This window comes from Hemiscyllium ocellatum, chromosome 6 (genome assembly GCF_020745735.1).
Source record: "Hemiscyllium ocellatum isolate sHemOce1 chromosome 6, sHemOce1.pat.X.cur, whole genome shotgun sequence".
Taxonomy (NCBI): domain Eukaryota; kingdom Metazoa; phylum Chordata; class Chondrichthyes; order Orectolobiformes; family Hemiscylliidae; genus Hemiscyllium; species Hemiscyllium ocellatum.
Window position 1 is genome coordinate 50,468,694 of NC_083406.1, and position 25,116 is coordinate 50,493,809.

At 40.4% G+C, this 25,116-nt stretch overlaps 1 protein-coding gene across 3 annotated transcripts in view; it reads left to right on the plus strand.

Annotated features, from left to right (window-relative positions):
• panx1a (pannexin 1a) overlaps positions 1–25,116 on the plus strand; it is an 88,886-nt gene that overhangs the window by 39,155 nt on the left and 24,615 nt on the right. For all 3 annotated transcript variants that reach the window (XM_060826555.1, XM_060826556.1, XM_060826557.1), the window contains exon 2: positions 1,160–1,296. In XM_060826555.1, the coding sequence (XP_060682538.1) occupies positions 1,160–1,296 (137 nt within the window). The remainder of the gene's footprint in view (positions 1–1,159; positions 1,297–25,116) is intronic.

Sequence of the window (25,116 nt, forward strand, 5' to 3'; positions counted from 1 at the left end):
CACCAGCAATTTACTTCTTCAGAGTTAATACATACTCTGCCTCTCTGTCTTTCTTCTCTAACTGACGTGCTCTCCTCGCATTCAGTATGTTCCCCTTCAATCCTTCCATTTACACTGCTACTTCGAATTCCTCCATTTGCCTTATCTATCAGTATAGATTCAGTGTGCCAGAGTAGAATGATGAGGAAGTGCCTGACAAAGGAGCAGCATTCTGAAAGCTAGTACAGCAGAACCTCAATTATCCGACATTTGATTAGCCGAATTTCAGATGAGCTGAACAAGATCGCAAAGTCCTGATGCGTGGCTAACTATGTCATCCAGCAATGATTATCTGGCATTCAATTAACCAAATGAAATACTCCCCACCCACATCCTTTGGATAATCGAGGTTCCTTTGTAGTACCAAATAAACCTGTTGGATTATAACCAGGTGTTGTGTGATTTTTAACTGAATTGAATGAGCAAATCTCCCGGCCAGGATATTGGTATATGGAAGAAGAAGACATTACTACTCTTTCTGTATTAGCATAACTTTCAGGACTGCTTTTATTCTCTCTCTTTGTCCTGTTCTCCACAGCAAGTTTCTAAACTCCTGCGATATTTCATCATTGACCTTCAAGCTTTCTTTCTACCAAGGTTTTCATTGTTCCTACTTGCCTTCATAAGTTGTGAATATCAGGATTTTTTTCTAAGTTATGTTAATGGACTGGATAGCCATTATCAACCTTAATTATTACAATTCTTTAAAAGCTTGTATTATGAGATGACTCAAGTAATTCCCATTCCACTTACCAACAAACTCTCCCAGACTACAGTGGGCAATTAATTAAATAAGATGAATTGAAAATCCGATCATAGCTTTGAAATATATCTACAGTTAATGGTTCAAACTATGTATCCAGTTGCTTTTCTGCTATAGCAGAAGCACATTTCCAAGCTTATTACATGAAGAATATTTACTCCACGGGATTGTTTCTTGAGAGATAACATGTATAGTAACAACCTGTTCCAAGCTGAATACTAAAGATAAGTTTATTCTAATTATATTTCTTATTTCTTACAGCTACCCATTTAGTATTGCTGTTTTCTGTTTCAAACCACTTATTTTAGTTAGAATTTTCAGCACATTTAAATAATCTTTTCTGTTCTTTTGAAACAGGTGCCCAAATTAGTTGTTTCTCCCCAAGTTCTTTCTCTTGGCGACAAGCAGCTTATGTAGATTCCTACTGCTGGGCTTCATTGCATCGACCTTTACCAAAGCATGATGCAGAAAGAATCCCATTGTGGCTTCATAAGGTAAAACAGTTTCACAGAGGTTTCTTTTCTAATGTAACTATTTTATAATTACAGTTGCAAGATGACTACATGTAACAAATATTTTAACAAGAAACCATAAAATGTAGGAGCAGAAGTAGATCTTTCAGCCCATTGAGCCAGCAAGGCCATTCAATGAGATTGTGATTGAACTGATAATCCTTAACTCAACATTTCTGCCTTTTCCCCATGATGCTTAATTCCCTTACTGATTTAAAAACCTGTTTGTCTCAGCCTTGAATATACTTAATGGCCCTCTGTGGTAAATAATTCTACAGATTCACTTCCCTCTGAGAGAAGAAGTATCACTTCACCTCTGTCTTAAATGGATACCCACTAATTTTGAGATGATACCATCTGGTCCTAGACTCTCCCTCATAGAGGAAACAACCTTTCTGCATATATCCTGTGAGTTGACCATGATATCTTTGACATTTAAATAAGTATAGTGTAAAGGAGCTCCAGCAAAACTGGAATCAGTGGTTATCGGGAGTATAGTCTCTGCTGTTGGAGTCACACCTGGCACACCTGTAGTTGGTGGAGGTGGTTCATCTCAGTCCCAGGTCATGGATACAGGAGTTTCTCAGGGTTGTATCCTAGGACCAACCATCTTTAGCTGCTTCATCAATGAACTGTGATCATGCAATGACTCTAAACCATCATAACGTCATAAGTGGGGACATTCGCCAATGATTACACAATATTCAGCACCATTCACAATTCTTCAGACACTGAAAAAGACCATGTACAAAATGATTAGACTTACAGCGTGGAAACAGGCCCTTCGGCCCAACAAGTCCACATCGACCCGCCGAAGCGCAACCCACCCATACCCCTACATTTACCCCTTACCTAACACTACGGGCAATTTAGCTTGGCCAATTCACCTGACCCGCACATCTTTGGACTGTGGGAGGAAACCGGAGCACCCGGAGGAAACCCACGCAGACACGGGGAGAACGTGCAAACTCCACACAGTCAGTCGCCTGAGTCGGGAATTGAACCCGGGTCTACAGGCGCTGTGAGGCAGCAGTGCTAACCACTGTGCCACCGTGCCGCCCACAATGCCACCGTGCCGCCCACTGTGCCACCGTGCCGCCCAAATGGAGCAAAAAGTGGACAGTATCCAAGCTTGAGCTGAGAAGAGTCCTGTAACATCATGCTGCACAAATACCAGAGAATGACTGCCTCCAGTACAGACTATCTAACCCTTGCCCCTTGGCATTATTATCAATGAATGCTCCACTATCAACATTTTGGGACTTCACTTTTGACAGAAATTGAACTGATCATGGTCCAGTTCCAAAAATGCTCCAGAAGTTTGACACCATTCAAATCACAGCAGTCAACATGATTGGCACCAAATCCACAGGTGATAGCAGTGAATTATCTGCAAGACCTTCCAAACTCATGACCATTGCTATCTAGAAGGACAAAGGCAGCAGATACTTGGGAGCCACATTCCCTGCAAACTCCACTCCAAGCCACTCACCAACCTGCCTCAGAAATATATTGCTGTTACTTTAGTATCTCTGGGTCAAAGTCCTGGATACACCTTTGTGGTGTTGAGGGTCTACCTATGTGATATGGTTCAAGAAGGCAGCTCACCACCACCGCCTCAATGTAACTAGGGACAGACAATAAATGCTGGCCCAACCAATAATATCTAAGTCCTGCAAGCTCATGTAATACCCATGTTTAAGAAGGGAGGAAGGCCGAAGATGGGAATCTAGTTAGCCTGACCTCAGCTGTTGGTAAGATTTTAGACTCCAGGTGAGACTAGTTTAATTTTGGATTATGGTTGGCATGAACTGGTTGGACTGACAGTTGTGTTTCCATGTTGTATGATTCAATTATTTTGAGATTGTAGAATACTTGAAAATGCATGGTAAATATGGCAGTGGTAGCACAGCTTCAGCAAGGGATGGTCATGCTTGACAGACCCTGTTAAAATGTTTTGACGAGCTGATGACAAGTTTAGACAAAGGCAAGCCAGTGTACATCATCTGTTTGGATTTCCAGAAGGTTTTTGACAAGATGCTACACAGGAAGCTGCTAAATGAGGCAAGAGCCTATGGTTTTAGGGGCAAGCCACTTGCATGAATAGACGATTGGCTGACTGACTGAAGAACAAGAATGATGATAAAGGGGTCTTTTCCAGGATGGCAGTCAGTGACTAGTAGAATTGTGCTGGGAGTCAATGTTGGGACCTTAACTGTTCATGTCATGCATGTCATGATCCGGATGCAGGAGCTGAAGGCATTGTTGCTAGGTTTGTAGATGACACAAAGGAGGGACAGGTAGTGTTGAGGAAATGGGGAGGTGTGGCAGATGGAATACAATGTGGGAAGGTTGTGCCTTTTGGTAGGAAGAATAGAGGCATTAGAGTATTTTCTAAATGGAGAAAGGCTTTGAAAGTCAAGCACAAAGCGACTTGGATGTCCTACTGCAGGATTCTCTTAAGAGTTACGTGCAAGTTTGGCTGGATGTAAGGAAGGCAAATGAATTGTTGACATTTGTTTCAAGGGTTCTGAGCTTAAAAATGTGTTCAGGAATTCCTGAAGAAGGGCTTATGCCTGAAACATCGATTCTCCTGTTCCTTTGATGCTGCCTGACCTGCTGCGCTTCTCCAGCAACACATTTTTAAGCTCTGATCTCCAGCATCTGCAGTCTTCACTTTCTCCTAGTTTCAAGGATTCTGTAATACAAGACCACAGATGTACAGCTGAGGCTGGATAAGGCTCTGATCAGACCACATTTGGAATATTGTGAGCAGTTTTGGGCCTATTATTTAAGGAAGAATGTGCTAGCATTGGATGGGGTCCAGAGGAGAATTACAAGTGAATGGGGCTGAAGGGCTTGTCATTTGTGGATTGGTTGAAGACTGTAGCTCTGTACTTGATAAAGTTTAGAAAGATAAGGGGTTATCTGATTGAAACGTAAAGGGGACTGTACAGAGTGAATGTGGAAAAGATGTTCACATGTCCTCCTTGAACTTGCAGCATGGATTGGTAACTGGGATTTCGAAGTTATGGCCATTTCAGAGACATGGGTAGAGCAGGGACAGTAATGGTTGTTGCAGGTTCCAAGATTTAGATGTTTTAGTAAGAACACAGAAGATGGTAAGGGAAGTTTGGGGCGGGTGACAGCATTTTTAGTCAAGGACAATATTACAGTTGTGGAAAGGATGCTTGAGGAATAGTCAGCTGAGGTTAGAACCAGGAAAGTATAGGTCATCCTGTTGGAAGTTTTCTATTGGGCTCCGAATAGTTCCAGAGATGTAGAGGAAAGGATGATTCTGGATAGGGTTCTGGATAGGCTGGCAATAGGGTAGTTGTTATGGGGGCCTTTAACTTTCCAAATATTGACTGGAAATACTGTAGTTCAAGTAATTTAGATGGGTCAGTTTTTGGTCCAAAGTGTGCAGGAGGGTTTCCTGACACAGTATGTAGACAGGCCAACAAGGGGCGAGGCCACATTGGTTTTGGTACTGGGTAATGAACCCAGCCAGGGTTTAGAATTGGAGGTAGGTGAGCACTTTGGTGATAGTGACCACAATTCGGTTGTGTTATAGAAAGGGATAGGTATATACTGCAGGGCAAGAGTTATAGCTGGGGAAAAGGCAATTATGATGCGATTAGGCAAGATTTAGGATGGCGAGGATAGGGAAGGAAACTGAAATGTGGAGCTTATTCAAGGAACAGCTACTGCATTTCCTTGATAAGTCTGTATCTGTCAGGCAGGGAGGAAGTTGTCAAGGGCTGGAGCCGTGGTTTACTAAAGAAGTTGACTCTCTTGTCAAGAGGAAGAAGAAGGCTTATGTTAGGGTGAGATGCGAAGGCTCATTTAGGGTGCTTGAGAGTTACAAGTTAGCCAGGAAAGTCATTGGTGGATTTGATCAAGAAAAACCCTAAAGCTTCCTATAGGAATATCAAGAATAAAAGAATAACTGAAGTAAGATTAGGGCCATTCAAGGATAGTAGTGGAAAGTTGTGCATGGAGACTGAGGAGATGGGGGGAAACGCTAAATGAATATTTTTTGTCAGTATTCACAGTTGAAAAAGATAATGTTGTTGAGGTGCTTACAGAGATACAGGCTACTAGATAAGATGGGATTGAGGTTCACAAGGAGGAGGTGTTAACAATTCTGTAAAAATAGATAAATCCCCTGGACCAGATGGGACTTATCCTAGGATTCTCTGGGAAGCCAGGAAGGAGAATGTTGAGCCTTTGACTTTAATCTTTATGTCATCATTATCTACAGGAATAGTGCCAGAAGACTGCAGGATAGCAAATGTTGCTTCCTTGTTCAAGAAAGGGAGTAGACACAACTCTGGTGAGACTTAGTTTGGTTGTGGGTAAAATGTTGGAAAAAGGTTTAAAGAAGTAGCATTTATAATCATCTCAAGAGGAATAAGTTGATTGGGGATAGTCAACACGGTTTTGTGAAGGGTAGGTCATGCCTCACAAAGCTTATTGAGTTCTTTGAGATGGTGACCAAACAGGTGGATGAGAGTAAAGCAGTTGATGTGGTGTATATGAATTTCAGTGAGGCATTTGGTAAGGTTCCCCACATTAAGGTCTTGCACAAAATATGGAGGCATGAGATTGAGGGTGATTTAGTAGCTGTTCCCCAGTACCTACTGATCTTGTATCTTGTAACTTGTATCTTGTATGCACAAAGACTCTCAAGTCCCTCTGTTAATCCCTTTCCATTTAAATAACATTCAGCTCTGCTATTATTCCTGCCTCATTTTACCACATTCTATTCTATCGGCCAAGGTTTTGTCCACTTACTTAACTTGACTATATTGTCTCTGCGGAATCTTTGTGTCGTCTTCATCACTTGTCTTCCCATCTATTTTTGTGTCATTTTGCAATTTTGATGTGGCACTTTCACTTTCCTCATCCAAGTCATTCATGTATATTGTAAAGAATGGTGGTCCCAGCATTAATCCCAGGGCACCACTAGTGACATACAGTGATACAGCACAGAAATAGAAACTACACTAGGTAGTTACTGCCTGCTCTTGGCCCATACCTCTCGAAATCTTTCCTATTCATGTACCTATCCAGATGTTGTTGAAATGTAATTGTATCACATCCGCCGCTTCCTCAGGAAGCCATGGGAAATAGGGTAGGGATGGGTCTGCATCTTCAGAGTCGGTGTAGACTCGATGAGCCAAATGGCCTGCTTTCACACTGTGGGGATTCTATGATTCCGAGTTCATTCCATACACAAACCACCCTCTGTGTAAAAAAAGCCTCTTATGTCTTTTTTTAAATCTCTGTCCTCACATTGTAAGAATGCGCCCCCTCATCTTGATATCCCCCATTCTCAGGGAAAATGCCTCCCATTAACTCTATCTATAACCCTCATGATTTTATAAACTTATATTAAGTCACCTTTCAACCTCCTATGCTCCAGTGAAAGAAGTCCCAGCCTATCTAACCTTTCTTTGTAACTCAAACTTTCCATACCTGGCAGCATTCTAGTAAATCTCTTCTGACCACTCTCCAGCTCAATAATATCCTTCTTATAACTAGACGACAAAAATTGGACACAGTATTCGTAAAGAGACCTCACCAATGTTCTGTAAAACCTCAACATGACTTCCCAACTTCTCTACTAAAGGTCTGAGCAATGAGGGAAGCATGTAAACATCTTTTTAACCACCCGCTCTATATGTGACACAAACTTTAAAGAATTATATACATGAACCCCTAGTTCTCTCAGTTCTTCAACACTATCCAGGGCTGTACCTCAATTGTATAAACCCTACCCTTGTTCATTGAACCAAAATGCAACACTTCATATTTATCCCGATTGAATTCCATCTGCCATTTTTCAGCCCATTGGCCCATAAGATTTTTGAGCTTTGTAGCCTCCATTTCTTTCTCCACTGTAAAACCTGATGCAAAATATTCAATACAAAGACGACCTCCTTGATCTTTAAGAGGCTCTACTCTGTCTCTAGTTACCCTTCATGTATTTGAATAATCTCTTTGGATTATCCTTATCCTTACCTGCCTGTGCTATGTCATATCCCCTTTTTTTGCCTTCCTGATTTATTTCTTAAGAATACCTCTACACTCTTTATATTATAAGAAGATTCAATTGAACCAAGATATCTAAAATAAGATTCTCTTTTATTTTTGAGGAGAACCTCAATACCTTTATTCATCCATTGTTCCTCAGTCTTATCAGCCTTACCTTTCACTCTAACAAGAACATAATGCCTCTGAACTCTTGTTATCATACCCTTGAAAGGTTCCCACTTGTCAGTCACCTTTTAACTGTAAACAGTCAATTACAATCAATTTTTTGAAAGTTTGACTCAGGCGTTGCCACATTGAAAGTCCCTCCTCCCCACCTTATCCCATCTTTCTGTCTTCTATTCATTAGCCGATCCCCTATCCATGCTAATAAAACTACAAACAACATCATAGGCTCACGTCATTATCAGGTAGACTAAGTATGTTATCTCCACAAACCCTTTTTGAAAATCCAAATATATTGCATCCACTCATATATTGATTTTCCCCATATCTTGTTACTTCCTCAAAGAATTCTAGTAAATTTGTCAGGTGTGCTTTACTTTTGATTCAGCTGGATCATATTATGTACTTCAACATGTTCTGCTATTACATTCTTTATAATAGTCTCTAACATTTTCCTAGGTACAGGCATTAGACTAAAGGATGTGTTATTGCTTTTTGTTCTGTCCTTCCCTTTTTAATTAAGGGTGTTATATTGACAGTTTTCCAAACCTCTGGGACTTTTTTCAGATCTAAGGATCTGTACCCCTCATGATTTTATAAACTTCTATAAGATCACCACTCAATCTTCTCCGCTCTAATGAAAAATGTCCCAATCTTTCTTTTATAACTCAAACCTTCCATACCCAGCATCGTCTTCCTTTAATATCCTGGATGCATTCCATAAAGCCCAGTAGACTTAATGATCCTTAGTCCCTTTAGTTTCCTAAATATTTTTCTCATGGTAATTGTTGTATTTATTTCCCCTGCTCCTTTTCTCTCTTGAATATTAAGTCATTATATAATGCTTTTAGTGCTTTTTACTGTGACAACTAATTCAACTCCTCTACCATTTCCTAGTTCCCCATTATTATTTCCTCAGTCTCATTCTCTAAAGAGCCTGTATTCGCTCTTGACTTCCTCTCTTTAATTTTTTTTTAAATCATAGAATTCTGCAGTACAGAAGGAGGCCATTTGACCTATCATGTCTGTACTGGCTCCCAAAAGAGCTTTCCCAGCTAGTCCCATTCTGCAGCCCAATCTCCACAGCCCTTAAATTCATCACTTTAAAGTAAACAGCCAGCTCTTTTTTTAAAAACCTCTGATGGGTTCCACCTCCAAAACTATCCCAGTCAGTTCATTCCAAATTCTAACAACTCTGCGTAAAGAAGTTTCTCCTCAGCACATTACTAGCTCGCTGGCTAACAGTCTTGAAATTGTGACCTCTTGTTACTGACATACCAAGGAGTGGAAACAAAATATGCTTTTTTAACCTGTCAAAATTGTTCACAATCAAAATTGTTCACAATTTTGAACGCCTTAATAAGGTCACCTTGGAGCAGAAAAGATTACGCCCAATATCTCTAATCTTTCCTCATATGTAAAATCCCTAATTCCTGGTATCATTCTTGGAAATCTCCTTTGCACTTTCTCCAGGGCCTTAATATCCTTCCTTAAATAATGTTCCCAAAAGTCAACGCAATACTACAACAGGATCTGGACCAGATGGGCCAAAGAGCTGACAAGTGGCAGATGGAGTTTAATTCATATAAATATAAGGTGCTGCATTTTGGGAAAGCAAATCTTAGCAGAACTTATACACTTAATGGTAAGGTCCCTGGGAGTGTTGCTGAACAAAGAGACCTTGGAGTGCAGGCTCATAGCTCTTTGAAAATGGAGTTGCAGGTAGATAGGATAGTGAAGAAGGCATTTGGTATGCTTTCCTTTATTGGTCAGAGTATTGAGTACAGGAGTTGGGAGGTCATGTTGCGGCTGTACAGGACATTGGTTAGGCCACTGTTGGAATATTGCTTGCAGTTCTGGTCTCCTTCCTATCGGAAAGATGTTGTGAAACTTGAAAGGGTTCAGAAAAGATTTACAAGGATGTTGCCAGGATTGGAGGATTTGAGCTATTGGGAGAGGCTGAACAGGCTGCGCTGTTTTCCCTGGAGCGTCGGAGGCTGAGGGGTGACCTTATAGAGGTTTACAAAATTATGAGGGGCATGGATAGGATAAATAGACAAAGTCTTTTTCCTGGGGTTGGGGGAGTCCTGAACTAGAGGGCATAGGTTTAGGGTGACAGGGGAAAGATATAAAAGAGATCTAAGGGGCAACTTTTTCACCAGAGGGAGCTACATGTGTGGAATGAGCTGCAGAGGATGTGGTGGGGGCTGGTACAATTGCAACATTTAAGAGGCATTTGGATGGATATATGAATAGAAAGGGTTTGGAGGGATATGGGTTGGATGCTGGCAGGTGGGACCAGATTGGGTTGGGATATCTGGTTGGCATGGACAGGTTGGACTGAAGGGTCTCTTTCCATGCTGTACATCTCTATGACTCTAAATGTGGCCTGACAACTCATTTGTAGAAGTGTAACATCACTTTCTTTTATACTTTAATAATATATGTAAAGAAGTTCTTGCTGTCTATCTTAATATTATGTTTACCCTTAAACTTTATTATTTCCCTCTTTTAATGTTTTTTGGTCTTCCTTTGTTGCTTATTAAAATTTTGTGAATCATCTGGCTTGCCACTAATCTTTGGCAAAATATGTTTTTATTTAATTCAGTTTGTTGTTGGTTGAACTATCCCCTTCATAATTACTGGGACATAACTTTATGTGAGCCATTAACCCTGCCATTGTTCCTCAACTATCATTGCTGCTAAACTCCTTTCCCAGTTCACGCCAGCCAGCTCTGCCTCATTGCTTTCTACCTTTATCTAAGCTTAGCACAGCTGCTTCCTCCCTCTCAAACTGAATGCTAAATTCTGCCATGAAATGGTCACTATTTTCTAGGGGATCTTTTAGTCTGATATTATTTATTAAACCTACCTCACAACATGCTATCAGATCTAATAAGCTTGATCGCTGGTTGGATATACAATATTTTGTGCTAGAAAACTATCCAGAATACACCCTATGAATTCTTCCTCATGGCTACCTCTGCTATTCTGACTGTCCCAGTCTACTTGAAGATTAAAGTCACCTGTGATTAGTTTATTGCCTTTTCTAACATATCCACATCATAGAACAGTAAAGCAGAGGTAAGAAACGATAGAACAGTAAAGCACAGGAACAGGCCCTTTGGCTCACCACATTTGTGTCCACCATGATGCCATTCTAAACTAACTCAATCTGCCTACACATGGTCTGTATCTCTTTATTCCCTGTCTGTTCATGTGTATGTCTAAATATCTCTTAAATTTTGCTAATGGATCTACTTCTAATACTTCCCCTGGTAGCACATTCCAAGCGGGAAAAAAGTGAGGACTGCAGATGCTGGAGATCAGAGCTGAAAAATGTGTTGCTGGAAAAGCGCAGCAGGTCAGGCAGCATCCAAGGAGCAGGAGAATCGACGTTTCGGGCATAAGCTAATGCCCGAAATATCGATTCTCCTGCTCCTTGGATGCTGCCTGACCTGCTGCACTTTTCCAGCAACACATTTTTCAGCACATTCCAAGCAGTTACCACCCTTTGTAAAAAGAAATCTTTCCTCACACATCTTCTTTAAACTTTCCCCCTCTTGCCTTAAACCTATCCCCCTAGTATTTGACATTTCTACCCTGGGAAAAAGATTTTAACTATCCACCCTATTCATGCCTCTCATAATTTTTTATACTTCCATCAAATCTCCCCTCAGCCCCTGACACTGTACTGAAAACAATTGAAGTTTGTCCAAACTCTCCTTGTAGCTAATACACTCTAATCCAGCTAACATTCTGGTCAACCTCTTTCATACTCTCTTCAAGGCCTCCACATCCTTCCTATAATGTAATGGCAATACACAAAATATGACCTAATTAAGTCTCATGCATCTGCAATGTGACTGGTCAACTGTTCTACTCAATGCCCTGCCCAATGAAGGCAAGCATACCATACATCAACTTTACCACCTTGATTCACTGGTGTTGCCACTCACAGTAGTTATGGACTTGGACCCCAAGATCCTTCTATATATCAATGCTCCTAAGGGTCCTGCCATTTGCTGTATAGTTTCATCTTCCCCATTCGACCTCCCAAAATGCAGTGCCTCACTGGTCCAAAGTAAACTTCATCTGCCATTTCTCTGGTTCAACTTTCCAACTGTTCTATATCCTACTGTTTCACTTTAATAAACGTTTTCATCAACTCCTGATTTATTCTCTGTCCACTGAATTGCTATTGTGAGGGTTCAATTGACTTACCAGTGACATCTTTCCCTTATGATTTCTTTCTTGTGCCATATGGATTTTACATCTTTCAGTCTAAGGTCAATTCTTGCTATTCCATCTTATATTAACAAAACTATCCAGAATTCTTTGCTTTCTGTCAAACATTTAAGAAGTTACATAACCCTGAATAGTTGGTTCTCAGCTTTGATTTTGTTGTATCAATGTTTATCAATAACAGAGATGCTACCCAGGCCATGATGACAGAGGAGACAACTTTATCGTTAGAAGGGTTGAATAGGGTGTTACTTAAAGTTGATAAGACACTGGGACCAGATGAGAGGGATTCTAGAGTTAGATTAGATGATATCAGATCCTTTGGCCCAACAAGTGCACACTGACCCTCTGAAGAGTAACCCACCCAGACCCATTCCCCTACCCTATATTTACCCCTGACTAATGCACCTAACACCATGGACAATTTAGCTTGGCCAATTCATCTGATCTGCACATTTTTGGAAACTGGAGCACCCTGAGGAAATCCACACAGATAAGGGGATAATGTGCAAACTCCACACAGACAGTCACCCAAGGCTGGAATCGAACCCAATTTCCTGGGGCTGTGAGACAACAGTGCTAACCACTGAGTCACTATGCTGTTCATAGTTAGAAGGAAGTGAGAGTGGAAATTGCAGGGACATTGATTAAAACCTCTCAGTCTTCTCTAGACTGAGTTGGTGCTAGAAAGCTTTTAAGGACAAGCCCAACAATGATAGAGAAGTCAATTTAACTTCAGGGGTCGAGAAGCTTCTAGAGATAATTATTTGCACTAGAATTAGTTGTTATATGGGAGAAGGTGGATTGAAGAGTCACAATGGATTTCAAAAGGTGAAATAACATTTAACTAACTTGGAGTTTTTTGAATAGGTAACAGGCTCAGTATTGTGGTGTACACAAACTTTCAGAAGGCATTTCTTGCAGTTCCACATTATAAATCTTTGAGGAAAGTTTTTATATGTCACGGCAAAGGATCAGTAGCAACATGGATACAAAACTGGCTGAACGATGGCAAACAGAAAGTAATAGGTTAATGGATATTTTTTGGGCTGGAGGAAGATTTTGGGATCCTTGCTTTTCCTGATATACATTAGTGACCAGATCTTGACGTGCTAGAGGCAATATCAAAGTTCGCAGATGACATAAAACCTGGAAGAATTGTAATTTTTAAAGACCGGGCAGTACACCATAAAGAACGGATAATTTGGTGGAGTGGACAGATTGGTAGAGATCATTTCAAAGCAGAGAAACATGAAGTGGTACATTTTAATCAGAAGAACATTGAAAGATAATATAAAATAGGGCTACAATTCTAAAGGTAGTGCAGAAGCAGTAGGACCTGGGAATTTGCGCAAATCACTAATAGTGGCTGGACAAATAGAGAGAGCAGTAAGTGGAGTGTAAGATATTCTTGGCTTGTTAATAGGTACATGGCGTGCAAGAGCAAAACAGTAATATTGAACTTCCATAGAACAGTACAGCACAGGAGTGGGTCTTTCGACCCACAATGTTATGTCAAACATGATGCCAGGCAGTGTGCTCCAGACTCCTACTACTCTGTTTAAGAAAAAAACTTTCCCCTCTCAGAGAACATAGAGCTATATAGCACAGGAACAGACCCTTTAGCATATGATGTGTTGAACATACTGCCAAATTAAGCTAATTCTTTCTGCCTGCCCTTGTTCCATATCCCTCCATTCCTTGCATATTCATGTACTTATCTAAAAGTCTCTTAAATTCCCATATTCTGTCTACCTCCAGCACTACCCCTGATAGCGCATTCTAGGCTCCCATCACCCTGTGTAAAATACTTGCACTTCACACTCCTTTAAAATTTCCCCTCTCACCTTAAATGAATGCCCCCCCAGTATTAAACATTTTACCTCTCGGAAAAAGATTCTGACCATCAACGTATCTATGCATCTCATAATTTTATAAATTTCTATCAAGTGTCGTGCAAAAGCGGGTACTGCAGATGCTGGAAATTAGAGTCAAGATTAGAGTGGTGCTGGAAAAGCACAGCAGGTCAGGTAGCATCCGAGGCGCAGGAAAATCAATGTTTTGGGCAAAAGCCCTTCATCAGGAATGAAGCCCTTCTATCAAGTGTCCCCTCAGCCTCCGCTGCACCCGAGAAAACAGCCTGAGTTTTTTTAGCCTCTCCATATTGCTCACTCCCTCTAATCCAGGTAGCATCCTGGCAAACATTTTCTCATCTGCACCCTCCCTAAAGCCTCCACCCTTCCTGTAATGTGGTGACCAGAATTGAATGCAATACTCAAGTACAACCTAACCAAAGTCTTATAAAGCTGTAATATAATTCTTGACTTTTGTACTCAGTTCCCCAACCAATCAAGGCAAGCATGCCATACGGCTTCTTTACTACTCTGTCTACTTATGTGGAAAGTATGGACTCTCAGGGAACTATGGACTTGAACTCCAAGATCCCTCTATACATCAGTGCTGTTCAGGGTCCTGCCATTAACTGCATATTTTTCTTTTAACATTTGATCTCCCAAAATGCAGTGCATCACACTTACCCAGAGTAAAGTCCATCTGCCATTTCTCCACCCATATCTGTAAATGATTGATATCCCGCTGTTTCCTTTGACAACCTTCATTAGGCCATGCTTTTCCGAATGAGTGTAAATTCTGTCCCTAAGAATTTTCTCCAATAGCTTCCCAACCATGATGTGACACTCAACTGTCCATAATTTCCTAGATTATCCCCATTTCTCTTCATGAAGAGAGAAACAACATTAGCTACTCGTCAGTCCACTGGGGCCTCTCCAGGAACTAGCAAGGATACAAAAATCTTGGTCAAGGTCCCAGCAATCTCCTTTCTTGCCTGTCTCAACCTGGGGTAGATATCATTGAGTCTGGTGAATTTTCACCTTAATGGTCTTCAAGAGACCCATCACCACTTCTTTCTTGATCTCAAAATGCCCTACCATATTAGCATGCTCCACACATTTCTCACTATCCTCAATAACCTTCTTCTGGATGAATACCAACACAAAATACTCATTTAGGTTCTCACCCACATCCTCTGCCTCCAAGCACAAGTACCCTCCTGTATCCTTGACTAGTCCTACTTTCTTTTAATACATGTATATAATACCTTGGGATTCTCTTTAACCTGACTTGCCAAGGTCATTTCATGGCCCTTCCTTGCTCTTCTAGTTCCATGCTTGTGTTCTTTCCTGCTTTCTTTATATTCATCATAGGCCCTGTCCAATTTTAGCTTCCTAAACCTTACGTATGCTTCTTTTTTGCTTTTTTTTGATGAAATTCACAACTTCCCTCATTATCCAAGGTCCTCTTACCTTGTCATCCTTGTCCTTTCTCCTTTCTGGAACATGCCAATTCTGAATTCTCCTGAGTAGGTCTTCAAACAACTTGCTCATGTCAAATATGGATTTGCCCAATTACAGCTCCTCAAGAGCCAAGAGAAGCTTTATTTGTCATTTCTAACATATACAATTGATACAGTAAAAGTGACACAGCCTTCCTCCAGTGCCAAGGTGCTACATGGACAGCACAAACTACATGATCATATGCAGGATGACATAAAGTTCATAAGAAGAGCAAAACATACAAGACAGAACATTAATTCCTGACATGTCAAGACAATTGGCACAGTGTTGTGCAAATTACAGTGTAATAAAAAAATGATAATTAATAAAACATTGTTCCAGCAGCAATTCAAGGTCATGCAAAAAGTTCCTGATCATATAGAATTAAGGAGCTTGATGGCATGGGGGAAGAAACTGTTGCACATTCTGGCCATGAGAGACTGAGTGCTCTGGTACCTTCTGCCAGATGGTAGGAGGGAGAAGAGTTTCAGTGAGGGATGTGTGAGGTCTTCCACAATGCTTTTCCATAATCCTCCCAATTAACACTCACTAACTCTTGCCTAATACTGAAGTAATTTGCCCTCCCACAATTTCTTAGTTTATATTGCAATAGGAGTATTCATATGCAGCTGACTTAATTGAGGTGTCACGGAGTGTCCAAACAAAGTGTTCTAAAATTGAAACCTCTCCTTGAATTTCATTCTTTTAATAACTTGTTAGATGAATGTGGGATCTGATCTGAGTTTGTCTTTATATATTTACTTCTGAGTGTCACGGTATGATTGGCAAAATTATCTCTTTTCAGTTTACAATACAAAATATTAGGTAGGTGTTCTTAATTATATCTGCATTATGATGATATTCATGTAGCATGAACAGCCAAGTTTCTGGGATTGAGACTGGCTCTAATGCAATGAGGAGTATGTCGGATTCCAAGAGATCAATTGTGTTAGGGGATTCTGTAGTCTGAGGTACAGACAGACATTTCTGTGGCCAGCAAAGAAAAAGCAGAATGGTGTGTTGTTTCCCTGGTGCCAGGATCAAGGATGTCTCAGAGAGGGTGCAGACTGTTCTCATGGGGGAGAGGGGCCAGCAAGAGGTCATTGTCCACATCGGAATCAACGATGTAGGAAGGGAAAAGGTTGAGATTCTGAATGGAGATTACAGAGAGTTAGGCAGAAATTTAAAAAAGAGGGTTATTCTGGATTATTCCCAGTGCTTCAAGCTAGTGAGGGCAGGAATAGGAGGATATAGCAGATGAATGCATGGCTGAGGAGCTGGTGTATGGGAAAAGGATTCACATTTTTGGATCATTGGAATCTTTTTTGGGGTAGAAGTGACCTGTACAAGAAGGATGGATTGCACCTAAATTGGAAGGGGACTAATATACTGGCAGGGAAATTTGTTCGAACTGCTCAGGAGGATTTAAACTAGTAAGGTGGGGGGGGGGGGGGGGGGGGGGGACCCAGGGAGATAGTGAGGAAATAAATCAATCTGAGATGGGTACAGCTGAGAACAGAAGTGAGTCAAACAGTCAGGGCAGGCAGGGACAAATTAGGACAAATAAATTAAACTGCATTTATTTCAATGCAAGGGGCCGAACAGGGAAGGCAGATGAACTCAGGGCATGGTTAGGAACATGGGACTGGGATATCATAGCAATTACAGAAACATGGCTCAGGGATGGGCAGGACTGGTAGCTTAATGTTCCAGGATACAAATGCTACAGGAAGGATAGAAAGGGAGGCAAAAGAGGAGGGGGAGTGGCATTTTTGATAAGGGATAGCATTATAGCTGTGCTGAGGGAGGAATACATCCAGGGAAGTTATTTGGGTGGAACTGAGAAATAAGAAAGGGATGATCACCTTATTGGGATTGTATTATAGACCCCCTAATAATAAGAGGAAAATTGAGAAACAAACTTATAAGGAGATCTCAGCTATCTGTAAGAATAATAGCGTAGTTATGGAATGGGATTTTAACTTTCCAAACATGGACTGGGACTGCCATAGCGTTAAAGGTTTAGATGGAGAGGAATTTCTTAAGTGCGTACAAGACAATTTTCTGATTCAGTATGTGGATGTACCTACTAGAGGAGGTACAAAGTTTGACCTACTCTTGGGAAATAAGGCAGGGGTGTCAGTGGGGGAGCACTTTGGGGCCAGCGACCATAATTCTATTAGATTTAAAATAGTGATGGAAAAGGATAGACCAGATCTAAAAGATGAAGTTTTAAATTGGAGAAAGGCCAATTTTAATGGTATTAGGCAAGTACTTTCAAAAGCTGATTGGAGGCAGATGTTCGCAGTTAAAAGCTGGAAAATGGGAAGCCTTCAGAAATGAGATAACAAGAATCTAGAGAAAGTATATTCCTGTCAAGGTGAAAGGGAAGGCTGGTAGGTATAGGAAATGCTGGATGACTAAAGAAATTGAGGGTTTGGTTAAGAAAAAGAAGGAAGCATATGTCAGGTATAGACAGGATAGACCGAGTGAATCCTTAGAAGAGTATAAAGGAAGGAGGAGTATACTTAAGAGGGAAATCAGGAGGGCAAAAAGAGACATGAGGTAGCTTTGGCAAATAGAATTAAAGAGACTCCAAAGGGTTTTTACAAATATGTTAAGGACAAAAGGGTAGAGAATAGGGCCCCTCAAAGATCAGCAAGGCGGCCTTTGTATGGAGCCACAGAAAATGGGGGAGATACTAAATGAATATTTTGCATCAGTATTTACTGTGGAAAAGGATATGGAAGATATAGACTGTAGGGAAATAGATGGTGACATCTTGCAAATGTCCAGATTACAGAGGAGGAAGTGCTGGACGTCTTGAAATGGTTAAAGGCGGATAAATCCCCAGGACCTGATCAGGTGTACCTGAGAACTCTGTGGGAAGCTAGAGAAGTGATTGCTGGGCCTCTTGCTGAGATATTTGTATCATCGATAGTCACAGGTGAAGTGCTGGAAAACTGGAGGTTGGCAAACATGATGCCACTGTTTAAGAAGGGCAGTAAAGGCAAGCCAGGGAACTATAGACTGGTGAGCCTGACCTCAGTGGTGGGCAAGTTGACAGAGGGAATTCTGAGGTACAGGATGTACATGTATTTGGAAAGGCAAGAACTCATTAGGGATAGTCAACATGATTGTGCATGGCAAAATCATGTCTCACAGACTTGATTGAGTGTTTTGAAGAAGTAACAAAGAGGATTGATGAGGGCAGAGCAGTAGATGTGATCTATATGGACTTCAGTAAGGCGTTCCACAAGATTCCCCATGGGAGACTGATTAGCAAGGTTAGATCTCATGGAATAAAGGGAGTACTAGCCATTTGGATACAGAACTGGCTCAAAGGTAAAAGACAAAGAGTGGTAGTGGAGGGTTGTTTTTCAGACTGGAGGCCTGAGACCAGTGGAGAGCCACAAGGAAGTATAAAGGAAACAGGAGTATACTTCTGGGTCCTTCCTTTTTGTCATTTACATATGCTGGGTCCTCTACTTTTTGTCATTTACATAAATGATTTGAATGTGAGCATCAGAGGTACAGTTAGTAAGTTTGCTGATGACCAAAATTGGAGGTGTAGTGGACAGCGAAGAGGGTTACCTCAGATTACAACAGAGTCTTGACCAGATGGACTAATGGGTTGAGAAGTGGCAGATGGAGTTTAATTCAGATAAATGTGAGGTGCTGTATTTTGGGAAAGCAAATCTTAGCAAAACTTATACACTTAATGGTAAGGTCCTAGGGAGTGTTGCTGAACAAAGAGACCTTGGAGTGCAGGCTCATAGCTCCTTGAAAGTGGAGCCGCAAGTAGACAGGATAGTGAAGAAGGCATTTGGTATGCTTTCCTTTATTGGTCAGAGTATTGAGTACAGGAGTTGGGAGGTGATGTTGTGGCTGTACAGGACATTGGTCAGGCCACTGTTGGAATATTGCGTGCAATTCTGGTCTCTTTCCTATCGGAAAGATGTTGTGGAACTTGAAACGGTTCAGAAAAGATTTACAAGGATATTGCCAGGGTTGAAGGATTTGAGCTATCAGGGGACACTGAACAGGCTGGGGCTGTTTTCCCTGGATTGTCGGAGGCTGAGGGGTGACCTTATAGAGGTTTACAAAATTATGAGGGGCATGGATAGGATAAATAGACAAAGTCTTTTCCTTGGGGTGGGGGAGTCCAGAACTAGAGGGAATAGGTTTAGGATGATAGGGGAAAGATATAAAAGAGACCTAAGGGCCAACTTTTTCACGCAGAGGGTGGTAAGTGTATGGAATGAGCTGCTAGAAGAAGTGGTGGAGGCTGGTGCAATTGCAACATTTAAGAGGCATTTGGATGGGTATATGAATAGGAAGGGTTGGAGGGATATGGGGTAAATGCTAGCAGGTAGGACTAGATTGGGTTTGGATATCTGGTTGGCATGGACAGGTTGGACCGAAGAGTCTGTTTCCATGCTGTATATCTCTATGACTGTATGATTTTATGAGAAAACATATAAAATTCTTTGATTATGTTACTAAACTGCAACATACAATGTCTTTAATCATCACTGTTGATTTGTCCTGACTTCAGCTTTCATGAGTTGTTTGGAATCTTGCCTGTTTTCAGCAGTTATTTCCCTGTTATGCTAATATTCTGCATCCACTTAACTGGTTATACTGATTGTTCTAATTTGCACGTGTCACGAATGCAAATTTATTGTAACTCAATTGATGAATTGGGGACACTGTTTCTAAAGTGCAGACTTTTCAAAAGGGTTGGCTGTAACATGATTATAATGCCAGCACTTTAAGTTTTGTTTCTAAAATGCAATTTATCTTTCATGCAGGGTTGCACAAGGATGCAACCATCATGTTATAGAAGAGCTACTTATATTTTTAAAATATTTCATCTAAATTGTCTGACTGAGCTAACTAGCATACAGTATTGCTTCATGTAAACATTGCAGCAACCATTGTTCTAAGTGTTCACTAGGGACTAGAAACTGGTATACAAAGATATATCTGAAATCCTGAAACATGAGGAGTTGTGAATGAGTAGCTGAATTGTATTCCATACAAAATGCAGTCTTATGATATGGCATATCCTTCACTCTAATCAACCCCTAGCCCTGGTTCAATGACTAGTGTAGGATAAGACAGCAGACCAGCACAGTGTGTCCCTATAAATGGGTTGAAAACCTGCTGAAGCTACAACACAGTACTGCATGCATGCTTGACAAGGGAATGGCAATTAGCAATAATCCACAAAGAACATAACTCCTTCTCCAATGTTCGCCCCCTCCCGGAAACACACAATTGTGGTATAGTACAATCCTCAACCACCTACAGAGCTATTCTAGATTGGATGTCCCCCTTGAAAAACCCCCTTCTATCTCAGGTAAAGAGAGTCAAAACTCAAGCTCCATGTAATTAAGACTGCTATGCCTGATCATTTTCTACCTGAAGAAAAAGATCAAGTCGAGAATATGTCTTTCCTGTATTTTGTATTAATTCATTTTTAGCCAAATTAGAATTTCCCTGGATATGATCAGAATGAAACTCAATTAATTAATCCCCTGCCATAACGGAAATAGAAATTTGGGTACTTTTGAGTTATTGTTACAGAGAGGCCATTTATGTTTTAAAATCAATTTTTTAAAAATAAACAAGCATACAATTTAATGTTTATATAAAAGGCATAAATGCAAAACAGAAATTTTGAACAAGGGAAGATAGCTAGTCTAATAGACAATCTGAGGTTTAAGGTTTAAACTTTAAATGCATACAGACATTGTTTTTAAAAAAAAGGAAGGTTAATCATCAGTTGGAATCAGGTTTGCAATGCGGACTGTTGCTAACATTATGGGTTCACTTCCCGCTCTGGCTGAGGTTACCATGAAGGAGTCTCCTTTTCATCCTCTGCTTCCACCTGAACCGTTATGAAGCTTAGATGAAAACAGCAGGAGTCATCACTCTTTAATGAGACAACTGCCCTGTGGTCCAGTAGGGGTGTCATTATCCATTAAATACGATTACCCTAATTCCCAATGTCCAAATTTATTAGGCTCAAAACAAATACAGATCTGTACAATTGTACAGGTTCAGATACTTAATGTTTTGAGGGGGATGAGGTGATTGTACTTTATAAGTAAACAAATGTTTTCATAAGACATAAGAGACTAACTTTTTTTTGTTTTCTGTATTTTGTCAAAGGATCAATTTCTTTTAAACAGAACATACCTGTTTTGTTCTATGAAATGTTTCAAACTGTTCTTGGAAAGCAAGACCTTGTTGGTCAATTTTTGCTTAAATCAAAGTCCAGCTTCATGCAGGATACCAGGACTTTAGGAATTTTATTCTAAGAACAGTTAAAATTTGGATTGTATTGTAGATATTAACGTGTTGGAGAGAACACAGAATACCTTTAGATGCCCATATTTTCGTATCAGTGAGTTGACGTTGTTCTGAAGGCAGTCAACCACAATATTTTTGCACACTAGTTCTGAGGTTTTTTTTATTTCTGAGAAGGATTTGCATGGTGCTTTGTTATCTCATCCATTATTATACACTCCAACAATGTCCCCACCACAAACATTAGGCTAAGTGGTCTGTAATTCCCTAGTTTTCCTTTTTTGCCTCTCTTTAGAAAGTGGAGTGACATGTGCAGGGACAATTTTTTTCTCTAGGGAACTCTGAAAGATCATAGTTAGAGCATCTACTGTATGACTTAAAGGTGCTGGTGTTGGACTGGATGGACAAAGTTCAAAATCACACCACCAGGTTATAGTCCAATAGGTTTATTTGGAAGCACTGGCTTTCAGAGCACTGCTTCTTCATCAGGTTCCCTGGGATTTGTCACTCTTTAATTCAATTAATGTCCTTATTACTGATGCTTTACTTACGTTAATTTCATTCTGTGTCTGTTCCTGACCCACTATTACTTCCCTTGGATTCTGGCAAGTTATCCTCCCTTTCTATTGTAAATATTGAGACAAAGTAATTATTTACCATGTTTGCCACTTCCCCATAGCCATTGACAATACTTTCATTTTCAGTCTTTCGTGAACCAACATAGCATCTGACTACCCACTTCCCTTTATGTAACTGTAACATTTCTGCTTATTGAATTTGATGCCCCTGGCAAGTTTCCATTCATAATTGCTTTCAGTAGCTCTTATAATCTGCTTTTCAGCTCTTTGCTGTTTTTTTGTATATTTCCCATTCAGCAGGATGTGTGCTGCATTTTTGCATTTTTGTAAGCTCTTCCTTTTGGTTTCATGTTATCTCTTTAGTTGTCCATAGCTGTTTTTCTATGAAGTGTTATAACTGATTTTTCACTTTCAATGCAACTTGAACGAAATCATGATTTGGAGATGCCATTGTTGGACTGGGGTGTACAAAGTCAAAAATCACACAACACCAGGTTATAGTCCCAACAGGTTTAATTGGAAGCACTAGCTTTCGGAGAGCTACTCTTTCATCAGGTAATTGTGGAGTACACAATTGTAAGACACAGAATTTATAGCAAAAGTTTACACTGTGATGTAACTGAAATTATACAATGAAAAATAATTTGATTGTTAAGTCTCTCATCTGTTAGAATGACTATGTTAGTTTCACTTCTTTCATATGTAAATCACAAAACTTTTTTAAAAAGTCACAACCAAAGTATTTGCAGAGTTACATTGTACTTTGCTCAAAAACTGCATGAATCCATGTAAGACTCTGTTAACTTAATTTTTATATTAGAATCAGTCTAAACATTGTGGCACAGACAACTGAACACAGGGGGTTAATGCCTTCAACATCTTATCTGGCCTGACACCAACTGTTACAGTTAACCTGAGAATGTAACATGGTCATTCAACAGATGAGAGACTTAACAAACAATCAAGGTACTTTTCAATGTATAATTTCAGTTACATCACACTGTAAACTTTTGCTATAAATTCTGTGTCTTACAATTGACACAATCACCTGATGAAAGAGCAGTGCTCTGAAAGCTAGTGCTTCCAATTATACCTGTTGGACTATAACCTGGTGTTGTGTGCTTTTTAACTTTGAACTAATCATGTTACAATCACTGATAAATGTTTACATGCAATTAGTTAATAATTAAATCTGTCTCATGACTCATTACTAAATTCAATATTATGTTCATTGCTGTAGGAAACTAATCCAGACATATTCCAGAAATTCATTATCTTTTTAGCAGGTGCTTATGTGCCTCTCCCAGTCTATGTTTAAATCAAAATCATCTATTAATGCTACCACATGTGCCTGACTTTTCCGATTACAAAATCTAGCACTTCAGAGCTTCTACCAGGGGGTCTGCACAAAATAAAAACTGAAAGAACTTTGGACGCTGTAAATCAGAAACAAAAACAGAAGTTGCTGGAAAGGCTCAGCAGGTCTTATAGCATCTGTGAGGAGAATTCAGGTTTAACCTTTCGGGTCTGGTGATCTTTCCTCAGAACTTCCTCAATTCTGAGGAAGGGTCACCGTACCTGAAATGTTAACTTTGGGTCTGTACAAAATACCTGTTACAGTTTTAGGTCGTTCTACTATTCCTCCATTCCACCTAATATATTCTCTTTAGATTACCTACAGCCCTTCAGCCTGATAGTTCCACACCGATCCTCCGAAGAGCAACCCACCCAGACCCATTCCCCTACATTTACCCCTGACTAATGCACCTAACACTATGGACAATTTAGCATGGCCAATTCACCTAACCTGCACATCTTTGGACTGTGGGAGGAAACCAGATCACCCAGAGGAAACCCACGCAGACACTGGGAGAGTGTGCAAACTCCACATAGACACTTGCCCGAAATGGGAGGCAGCAGTGCTAACCACTGAGCCAGTGTGCCACTCCTTTGAATGCTTTCCCCACGTTATAGTGAAGTAATTTTCTTTTGAATCAGTAAGGCTACTTCACCTCTGCCACTATCCCTGTCAATCTTGTAAACCTTATATCTCTGGAATATTTCATTCCCAATCCTGGTCATTCTGTAGTGATGTCTCAGTAATGGCTACTATGTCACAGTATCCAGTTTGATTTTGTGCCTGCAGATGACTTTAGTTTATTTTTTACACTGCATGCATTTGGATATAGAATTTTTATTTGGGCCATACACAGTAACCTTTTTTTCAGCACTGATGTTTTATGCACCTGTTTGTTATTTTTCTCCCTCTCAGTTTAATCAATTCAATTTGACCATATGAATAGGAGTAGAATGAGGCCATTCAGCCCGTTGAGTCTGCTTCACCATTTGATCATGGCTGATATGTTGCTCAACCCCATTCTCCTGCCTTCTCCTTATTATACTTGATCGCATTGCCAATCAGGAACCAATCTACACTCAATGACAGTCTCCACAGCTTTTAGCAGCAATCAGTTCCACAGATTCACTACCCTCTGGCTGAAGAAATGTCTCCTCATCTCAGTTCTAAAGGTCATCCCTTCACTCTGAGGCTGTCCTCAGGTGTTGATCTCTCCAACTAGTGGAAATGTCTTCTCCACGTCCACTCTATACAGGTTTTTCAGTATTCTGTAAGTTCCAATGAGATCCCCCTTATCCTTCTAAATTTCCATTCAATATAGACCCAGAGTCCTTAACCACATATGACGAACCCATCATTCCCAGGGTCATTCTTGTAAACCTCCCCTAGACCCCCTCCAACAGCAGCACATCTTTCTTTAGGTACAGGGCCTAAACCTGCTCACAATATTCCAAATGCCATTTGACTAGAAGCTTATACAGTCTCAGCTGTACTAATCTGCTCCTGTATTCTAGCCCTCTTGAAATAAATGCCAACATTGCATTTTCCTTCCAAATGGCCAACAGAACCTGCCTGTTAACCTTAAGAGAATCCTGAACTAGGACTCAGATCTCCAAAGCCTTTCCTCATTTAGAAAATAGACTTACCTTACCTCCACTGACTGCAACCTCTTTGCCCAATCCCCTCGCCTGTTCAAGGCCTTCTGCATCCTCACCACCTATTTTTGTAT